General features: G+C 38.3%; 1 protein-coding gene across 1 annotated transcript; it reads left to right on the top strand.

Annotated features, from left to right (window-relative positions):
* Nucleotides 1-1,537: 1,537 nt before the first annotated feature.
* Nucleotides 1,538-4,197, top strand: lrit2 (leucine-rich repeat, immunoglobulin-like and transmembrane domains 2). The gene is made up of 3 exons (XM_061221415.1): nucleotides 1,538-1,647; nucleotides 2,042-2,820; nucleotides 3,407-4,197. Exons 1-3 carry the CDS (start codon nucleotides 1,538-1,540, stop codon nucleotides 4,195-4,197), a joined length of 1,680 nt encoding a protein of 559 aa, XP_061077399.1.
* The last annotated feature ends 6,031 nt before the right edge of the window (nucleotides 4,198-10,228 follow it).

The raw sequence follows: 10,228 nt of genomic DNA, 5'->3' as shown, positions 1-10,228 counted from the left end.
AGTGCTCACTGAGTGTATGTCTGCATGCGTCTGTATGTCTATCCACTATTGTACTCTTTTAGACATTATGAAACCTATTTTTCTATGGTCATGAAGAAGGGTGATCCATAACACTATAAAACACCTGTGTGGAAGCAAAGGTTCTTCATGGAATACAAAAGGGATCATTGGTACAGGTTAATTAGAAGAAAATATAAATCATGTATATTGCATGTTCCCATATTTGACGGTGTACAATGTCAGCTAATGTGCCAGGTGTAATAACATCTGCTATAAACTTTTAAAGAAATGTAAAATGCTGTATATATTGTATATTGTACGTATTTAATTTGCATGATGTGTGGTTGTTCAAATGTGGAAGAAAATAAATAATTTTTTGATATAGTTGTTGTATGCGTGTCTCTGTGACGTGTATCCGCGAAGCTGTTTATAGGACAATGACGTTTCTTCTATAAGTAACCTACATAACAAGTCAAAACTGCAAATATATTCATCATCAATTAGTCATTAACAACATGGTGACAATACTTATTGTGTTTTTCAAGTGGAAATGCTTCCGTTTGAATTAAAAGTGACAAAACGAGTCATTTTCTATTTAAAGTAGTTTGTTGAGTAGCCAAGAACTATAAACAATTAGGTAACATAATAATAACTGGGGGGGGGGGGGGGGGGTTTGCTCCCAGAGAGATTAAGACAGAGAGAGAAGTGTGATGGTAATTAATGAATATTATATGTGGTTATTTGATAAACATGACAGGTTTGTCCAAGATAAAAGGAAACCACTGACGCACTTGGCTATAATTGAACATTTTACTGATTATCTTAACTAGGGAAACGTTCGGATAAACAACTTTATCTGCCTTTCTTTTTTATTATGAGAAAAACAATATAAAGATTGTTTTTTGTAAAAATCTAATTAAGCTGTCCTCAAAGTCTCAATAGAAAAATATTGCTTTCTGATTGTGGTCTGTAGGCTACATCTCATGGTAACTTTGTTCTACCTATTTGTTGTGCTAATCCTAAACCTCTCAAAATCTGAGCGGAAAAGTGTCACTTTCATCGAAATGTGCCATTTCTTTGTGAATCGAAATAACACTTACTATAACTCATATAGATATGAATTTAGCCGTCCTAATACAATACGCTGTAGCGCAGGCCTGCAGCCCAATATTACAATTATTGGCGCATATTCCTGTATTCTTATAATATACATGTTCTCTGTTGAAGTAGCCTACAAAGTGACAGCTTCTATCGCCCTGCAATAGGCTACTCCAGAGATATGTTGAACACTGTATAGTCCTTGTTTAATTATTCAAATAGGCCTATATAACATGGTGTTGAGCTAATTTCTAGACAGGGCATTAAGAGCATTTTTACCCTTAATGACTGTTGGTCAGTGCTAAAAATAATAGCTTCCGGTGTCTTTAACTGTCATTTGGTCTTAAGAATTGCGTCAAGAAGGATAATCAGCTTTACTCGACTGAACCTGCGGACATGTCCTGCACAGGTACTTCACATGAGCCTGTTTTAAAGGAATATGGACACCCTGTACATAGGTTTAACCATATTTGTAATTATTCCTCGGGTTAATTCAGTTTCCTCATTTTGTTTTCCCGCTTGTTCTTGTACAAATGATACGCTTGGGAGGTAAGTTTGCTTTCGGATCTGAAATATAGCCTAACGACAGGAAAGATTGCAGGGACTCATTGTGTCAGTGGGTTAGGTTGTTGCGCGTGGTGACCGACTGTCGCAGTCTCAACAGTTGTGGGCTATTGCTTAACCGTCAGACTGGTGTTTCCAGCAATAAAGGCCTAATTAAAGTTATATGCTATTATTCGTCGATTCTTATCATTAACATCCAGCATGCTTTTGCTTTTGAGCAAAATTAATTTGTTACGATGTTGCACAAAGGAAAGCGTCCTAAAAATGATAGCCTTGGCTAAGCTTCATTTATTTGAAATTCTATCTGCATCTTAAATTGACGAAATGTAGAATTTTGTATCTGTCTAATTGACAATTTTTTTAATTTATTTTTTTATAGGACATTGCTTTGTATGGAAACAGCCTTAAGAAGAATCCCAGAAAACATACCGCAAGACTTCATAAAAATCAGAATAGAGAATTCACATCTTACTGAGATACCGCGCGGATCTTTCAATGAAGTTAGTGCCTTGGAGTTCCTCTGGTTAAATTTTAATAACATAACCGTTATGAACATAAAGAGTTTAGAGGGCTTGAAAAATTTGACAGAGCTCAGATTACAGGGTAATAAACTGCGTTCAGTACCATGGACAGCATTTCTGGACACACCAAATTTAAAAATTCTAGATCTGAAACACAACCGGCTAGACGTTCTCCCTGAGTATGCGCTCAGACATTTGCCGGCTCTGACCTACTTAGATTTATCATTCAATCAGCTTACTGTAGTGTCCAGGGATGTTTTTCTTAACTGGCCTATCTACCCCTCACCAGGGAAACAGGGTAAAAGAGAGGAGACCACCACTGTTGTTGTGGCTCTGCACGACAATCCTTGGCTCTGCGATTGCCGTTTGAAGGGGCTTGTCCAGTTTATCAAATCCGTCAGCTCGCCCATCATTTTAATGAATTCCTATTTAACCTGCTCCGGTCCTGAGTTTAGGTCAGGCAAGTTTTTTCACGAGATAGAACTGAAGACATGCATGAAGCCAGTGGCCACTGCCCCAGAAACGAACCTCACATTGCAGTTTGGATCGAATGCTACTCTCTTTTGCTTAGTTAAGGCCAGGCCCGATCCGACAGTTCGATGGACCTACGGACTAAAGTTTGTGAGAAGATTTGCTGGTAAGGTTTAGTCTAAAACTCGCCATAACATGCAATATCCTCTGATGTATTTCTCTGTAAAGTAGGCCTACTTGCTTACAAAAACATCGACCTAAGGAACAGATTTAATAAATGCACAAATACTGCAACTGGTCTGTTGGAACAATAAGCTGTTAAGAATAAGATGATTCTTCTATGGGTTCGGCCATTTTGTGGTACATGGCTCCCGCATCCTTTGTTTCCTTGTTTGATGGCAGATGTTAGATTTGCATCTGTCATACAAGGTTACATCTAACCCCTGTACACTTGATACTAGTAGGCCTACTCAGGGCCTGACCTGATTCCTCAAAAACATTACAACATAATTCTGTGGTGTTGGGGCCCATTGTGAGAGTTGTGGCCCTTTTCATGGAGCGCAGAATTCATGATGGACTCCCTGGGCCTACACAGTGCAGTCAATGCAGTCAGTGTTCCTCCTTTGTGTTCTAGGCACACTCAAATGATTAATGCACACCCATAGATAATATGTCTATGTAAGGGCCATTGAGATTGTTTTCTAGTTACAGCTCACTGGTGACTTTTGCCATTTTCCTTTTCACGGTCACAGAGTCACAGACACGGGTGGATGAGGAGACCGTCAGGTCACAGCTGACCATCCCAGCGTTGAACCTGGCAGTCGGCGGAGTTTACACCTGCACCGCCAACAACTTCATCGGTAACTCCTCTATCAGCATCCTAGTTAATGTAAACTTACAGAACGTCTCCATGTCACTCTCCCCTGCATCGCCCCTGGCGTCAGCAGATGAAAACGTCTACATTGACATTCGCATCGCCAAGCAGACAGTCTACGGAATTACCCTGGAGTGGCATGCAGCAATCGAGAACCCAGCCGAGACTTGGTACACTATACACTTCGGTAGATTCGACGCTGCCAAGAAGGAGATGGTCTATATTGGGCCAGGGATAAACAGCTACTCGGTCACGGACTTGCTGCCTGTGACTAAGTATGAGATTTGCGTGACATTGAAGAGCCAGGCACCCCGAAATGACCAGTGCGTCGTGTTTGTGACAGGAAGTGACATCAGCGAGCTTGAGCAACGGGAGAAGCTCATTCACATCATCGTTATCGTCTGTGCGATGGTATTGGCAGTTCCCGCCGGCATGTACGCCTGCACCACCGAGACTAGGTTCAGCTGTTTCGACCGCTGCATAGAGCTTTGCAGGAAACGGAGGCGTAAGGAAAATACTCCGAAACCCACGGAGAGACAGGGCACCTTCGACAGCCTGCAAGCGGCTAGCGATGAGGGCCTGTGCAAGGACTCTAGTGAGGACAAGCGGCCGCGGAGGAGATCGGATGATAAAACACAGAAGTCCAAATTCACGGCTGAGCTTTACTGAGTTAACACATCCCAAATCAGCTATGGAAGGTCGATACCCAAATGTTTCAGAGTCTTAATATCTCAACTCCACATTTTAAAATATTAAATATAGAGAGAGGTATAAAATAACCAACGTCAAACAACTGTATGGGAAAGGAATGCCTTAGGTGATGAGTAAGTTAAGCTAGCTGTCATGTGCAAGGCCTTTCTTCCTAGGACAGTGGAAGACTATAATGTGTAAATGTATGCTTTGAAATGTTTGGTGAAGTATAAATATGATACTCCTTTAGGAAATCAAAAAGTTGCACTTTCTTACTTCCAATCACAGAAAAATGTGTCCTTTTTCGTAAATGTACGTGGCTATAGAAGGTCATTGCCTCCAGGCTCAAATGGATGTTTAAAATTGAAATAATTTAGTCTTGATTGACAGTTAATGGATAACAATGAAAAAATCTGCTAAAAAATCTTTTTACATTACATTATTTCTCAAGATGTAAATAATTCAGGCTGCATGCTCAATGAAGTACAAATAAAATGCTATTGTTCTTTCTGAGCAGCTTCACTTGTTTTCATTTGACATCATAAAAGGAGGCTTTCAGTTTAATGGAGACTCTGATAAAATGTTACAAATAAATAATTAACAAAAAATACCACACAGCCATAGTCTGTGAACATTCACCTACAGCTCCCCCCATCATCTCTGGGAAAGTGCTGCTTCCTATTCTCCTGACTCCTGCATTGGACAGAAATGCACCTTTACATAACCAGGATTACACCAGTAAGTGTATTACTGACAATGTCAGCTGCAAAGAGGCAGCACAGCCTCCTGTGTTTTCACTGATGAAATGTTAGCAAATGTGAGGTGTGGACAACAACATAAGAATAGCATAATAATAATAATAATATAACCGCGATGGTAAATAACACCAGAAAAAGAGTATTAACATCACCACCATTACTAGTTACCATTACTACTACTGACTAAATTAAATTACTGCTACTGCAAATACAATAATTTACAATAATAATAAATAAAAAAATATTTAACTATTTATAATGCTGAATTCCCGGAAATAGGCACAACATTCTAGTGAGGAATTCATTAGATGAGTAATGCTCTCTTGTGCCCTATAATCTATGGCTGTAATGCCGTGACCTTTGAGTGTTTCTACTGAATGAACTGAGCAAACCCCATCAATCAACGTACATCTTTGTTTTGAATTCACAGCATCTATTATCCCCAAAGCCTGAATGCACTCTCCAGCAGAATAATCCTGTCTCACAGAACCCATAATCCCACCTCCCTCTATACAGCCACATTGTTAATGCCTTGTATTGGTTTTACCAGCTGAACATTGTACTTTTGCCTTCTACAAAACAACACATGGTAGTTTCACATATAATCAGGAGAAGTACATAGATATAATAGATAGGAACAATTAAACAATGAAAACATATCCTGTGTCGGCTTCCATTTTAGATTACTTGATATAGGCACAACAATATATGAAAGATGCATTTTTATTATGGCATGAAACTAATTCCCTCTGGAGGCAATCTCATATCCTCCTGGCACATCGCTGAGGGAGACTGCTGTTGCCACCACTCTGCCTCTGTCAGGGGAACTTTCTCACTGGGATATGGTTCCAGCTCATTATGTGGAAGCATGCAGTATTTCAGGAATAGTCTTGGTCTGGGGAGATGCAAAAGGATTATGTCGAGAGTAGGGGTCAGATTCATGGAGTAAAAAGGTGTCTGTATGGGTGTTGGAAGGATAATTAAATAGAACTGGGCTAAAAGTCTTCCTCTTGTACCAACTGTACTATGGTATTAATTTCATGTTGGCATTACTAGCTCCACCTGTGTTGCATTGAAAACAATATTGTAAAACTAATTGTAAAGCTGAAACACAACATACGTTTTGGTAGGCTATGTGACCAAAATGACTTGACACAGGCTCTATGTGGCCTAAACATTTGGTATGGACTTACACAAGTCACTCTGGATGAATGGATAAATGTAGCACACATAATTATGGATATGGGGTGGGGATCAGGTCAGGTTACAGGACCAGAGATAAGCTGCAGGGAGCAGATCTGTGCTCAGGATACACACAGGACCTATAACCCAGACACTGAGGGCTCAAAACCACCTACTGTGCAAAAGGGCCATGTTTTAAGCTGCATAAGTCTGGGTCAGGGCATCTGATAGGCAAATAATTACATTAAGAAGCAGAACAAAGACTGACTTGACCACGTCTCCCCACCCTTTAAGATGATTAATCTTTTTAAATGTTGTGAATGGGGTACGAAAGGTTTGCCAGTGTTGAAGTTTGATCAAAATGCCCTTATTGAAAATCAGGAATGATGAAGTTTGATTTAAATACTTTCAGAATCATGTGCAAAAATACCCTTTCCTAAATGTTACTATATATCTCTATACTATATTTCAAATGCTGTTTAGTACTACAATGATAAGCCATACTGTTTTAAGAATTATTATTAATTATGTTAAAATGAATAAGTCAGTCATCTTGAGCAATTAGAACTGTGTGTCTGTTAAAACACATTGAGCTGCAAAGTACAGCTTGTTTAATGAAAGTGCAGAGAACACTTAATCAGGTGTTTACAAACCATGGCATTGGATGCGGCCTGTTTTGACTCTGTGATGCAGCCCAAGAGATGTGGGTCTTTGCAAAGAGATGTTTTGAGTTAGTGATCACCAGCTCAATTTGCCTGCATCATTATATAGGCGAAAGGTTAAGACAGCTCAGCTTTCATAGAGTGACAGAAAATATTAAGGCGGGTTAAGAGAGACAATGTGATGATTTATGACAAATGATTGGTTAGCTATAATGTATAAAGACTAGGATACTTCCTACTGTTACTTTGGAATTCTCTGATCTCTGGAAGTTCTCTGGAGCGCACAGACTCCCCAGATTAATCTGTTTTATTTTTAACTAAAGATTTATAATGAGCAACTACTGAGTCTGAATATTTTTTCAACATCATTGCTGCCAAAACAACTTCACCTACGTAAAAGGGACGAGGAGGAAAAGAGACAAAAAATAGCATTGGCATCTAGCATTTGTTCTAAGCCTGATGACACAGCGGTGGTACTGAAGAGCACTCTGTGCCAAGGGAAAGGTCACCTACAATATTGCCATACAATATTTACACATGTAGAAAAGTGTTAGTATTTCAGTTAACAAACTAACATTCTCAGTTAAATAATAAAATCTGACACCAAATGGTTCTTTCATTACATTATTGGCATTTAGCAGATGCTCTTATCCAGAGCGATGTACAGTTGATTAGACTAAGCAGGAGACAATCCTCCCCTAGAGCAATGCTGGGTTAAGGGCCTTGCTCAAGGGCCCAACGGCTGTGCGGATCTTATTGTGGCTAGACCGATATTAGAACCATCGAGCCTGCGGGTCCCAGTCATTTACCTTAACCACTACACTACAGGTTGCTACCTTAATATTCATATTTATCTACACTACTTTCAATATTCATATTGTGCCTTTTCAATGTGTTATTTAATCATTCATTTCTAATATCAGAATCTTAAGTGAAATGCTTTACCATGTGCTCATCATATAGGGATATTAGCAATAGCTTTTAATAAAATATTATTGTAAGAAATAAGGTCCATGTTACGGTACCAAATTTATCCATATTATCATATTATCATAAATTGGGGATGTCAAAGTGGAATAAGCTAGGTGAAATACATGAGACCCCTTTTTCAACTACCACATACATATGCATAGCATATACGTCTTTTCAATAAACCGCAAAATAATGCAAAGTCATGCCATTTATTTATCAAAATAATCAATATAAAGTCAGTACTGAAAAGCACATGCTGCACAGTTGTTTTACATTCAGTTTGCATTGTGAAACAATATAAATGCCATTAAATACTAAGAAGCTTTACACAATGCCTGTGGTGACAGTCACTATAAACTAAACAATATCATATGCAGAATAACACTGAAAATTTAGCATAGCCTCAAATAAACAATTTAATAATTGAATAGGTTCACCGTCAAACAATAATGCAGAAATTGTATTTAACATAAAATTAGCCTTCAACACTACACTTCAACACTTTGTCCACTCTTTCTGTTGTGTACCCTACTACCACTTTAAGTCTTCCATCCTTCCAACCGACAAAAGTTACAGTTGTGTCTGTACAACAAACGTTGTGACATTAAGATTGAACCCACTGCCTTCAAAAGTGACTCTAACATTCAAACAAACTACCCAAGCACACCTTGGCAGATTTGTCATGTGTATCTAAAATGGCTGAAGGAGGTATTCATGATGAGATTAGACATAAGGTAATTCAACTGCATCAGGAATATGAAAGTCAAAGGAAAAACAAAACAGGGGTTTCCAAAACAAAAAAATATGATTGCAAGGTACAGAGAAGCAGGAACTCCTAATAACTGTGCAAGAACTGACCACCAAAACTATCACCATCACAAAACTGTTCCGAAAAACTCAGCAGAAACATATCTTTCCAGATATAATGCCACAGTTACATACGAATATCAACAGAGCTCAATGCACATTTTAATTAAACTATTTCTTCTACTGCGGGAATTCACCATCTGTCACACATGTAGAAATTTCCACCAAAGCACACCAATATCCAGGGACAATTTTAATCAGGAACTCAAAAGAGACTTTTCTGCCGAAGCACTCTCGTATTCTGGGGCAAAGTGTGAATTTCATCAGTGTTTAGCCTGCTGTTTGCTGCACTTGGCTTGCATATTGAAACATGGAAGTGTACATGTTAGCCAGCTATGAAATTTAGTTAGCAAATTTGTGAAAAAAAAAAAAAGCTCACAATGTTAAACAATGAAGAAAAATGAGCACTTTGCCCAAGAACACCGGTGTGCTTTGGCAGAAACTTCTGCTTGCATGGGGATAGTTGATGAGTTCCCACTGTCCATTTACCATAGCGTGTTATTTAGGCCCACATTTTTTCCACTGGACAAGGAAATAGTATTTTAAAATGAGCATTGCACATTACACAGGAATGTGGCTTCCATTTTGAATGACATAGGAACTATTTCTTACAGCTGTGTGAGTTCTGTGATCTGCTGTGGGCTTTTACAATACACATTCTGCAGAACATACTACCATAAAAATATGGGGCATATAGGGCAGGATTTGTCAAAAGGCCTGTGTAAAACAGTTATGTAAAACAATAACTTATGCATAACAAGTCCATAATATTTTCTGGCAATCACATTACCATGGTAGCTTCATCACATTGTCCTGTGATATTGAAAACTACAGTATGGAATTGCCACACACATAACATGAAAAACATTATTCATACAAAGAATAGGGCACCCGGTGACCTATTAAGTTGCACTATATGACAACTACAGGCAATATAGTTAATTCTATTTTAATTTAAAATTCAGACTCATATCTGCAAAAAATCTTTATAAGCAAATAGCATTATGTCATTAGTTGTAGTTGACTATGCCTTGATTTGTAGAAAAATAATAAAGTTGCATATTTTTTAAATTTGGTTTTACACTTGTCACATTTGTGTAAATCATTTGCATGCTCTGTGTGTCTAATGTGCTACGTGATGTGTCTATACTGTTGGATTTCAAATGTATTTTAATTACTTAGTACTCTATGGATTGTTTTGATTATGATTGAAATATTTATGGGAAGTAAGATCAAAATGATTATTTACAACCATAGAGCAGAAAGATTAAAAAGAGATCCTTACAATCAAAAATATTTCAACACTTAAGTCAAACACTTGCAAACTCCCCTGTATGGAGGAAATGTCAAATCCTATGAGCTACAAGAATAAGATCCAAGAGAAACAAGAGCAGTTTTAAATTGAAATATCAGCAGGATTATCCATGACGTAATAAAATGATGTTCTGTCCTGTTTGTTGTGTTGTGGCTGCACTTATTCAGGTGGTCCAGGAGCAATACTCTCCAAATGCAGGTATTTTGCTTTTGACAACAATGCAGCAAGTCGGATTACTTCCAGTCCAGCCAGCT

This window comes from Conger conger, chromosome 2 (assembly GCF_963514075.1).
Source record: "Conger conger chromosome 2, fConCon1.1, whole genome shotgun sequence".
NCBI lineage: Eukaryota > Metazoa > Chordata > Actinopteri > Anguilliformes > Congridae > Conger > Conger conger.
Note: the sequence above shows the minus strand (reverse complement) of the source record. Positions and strands in the feature narration are given on the sequence as shown.

What these genes read in the sequence shown, in the direction of transcription:
- lrit2 (XM_061221415.1), top strand. Translation starts at nt 1,538, where the DNA reads ATGGACACCCTGTACATAGGTTTAACCATATTTGTAATTATTCCTCGG. An exon ending in ACAAATGATACGCTTGGGAG is followed by an intron (nt 1,648 to 2,041) that starts GTAAGTTTGCTT and finishes ATTTTTTTATAG; the next exon opens with GACATTGCTTTGTATGGAAA. An exon ending in GTTTGTGAGAAGATTTGCTG is followed by an intron (nt 2,821 to 3,406) that starts GTAAGGTTTAGT and finishes TCACGGTCACAG; the next exon opens with AGTCACAGACACGGGTGGAT.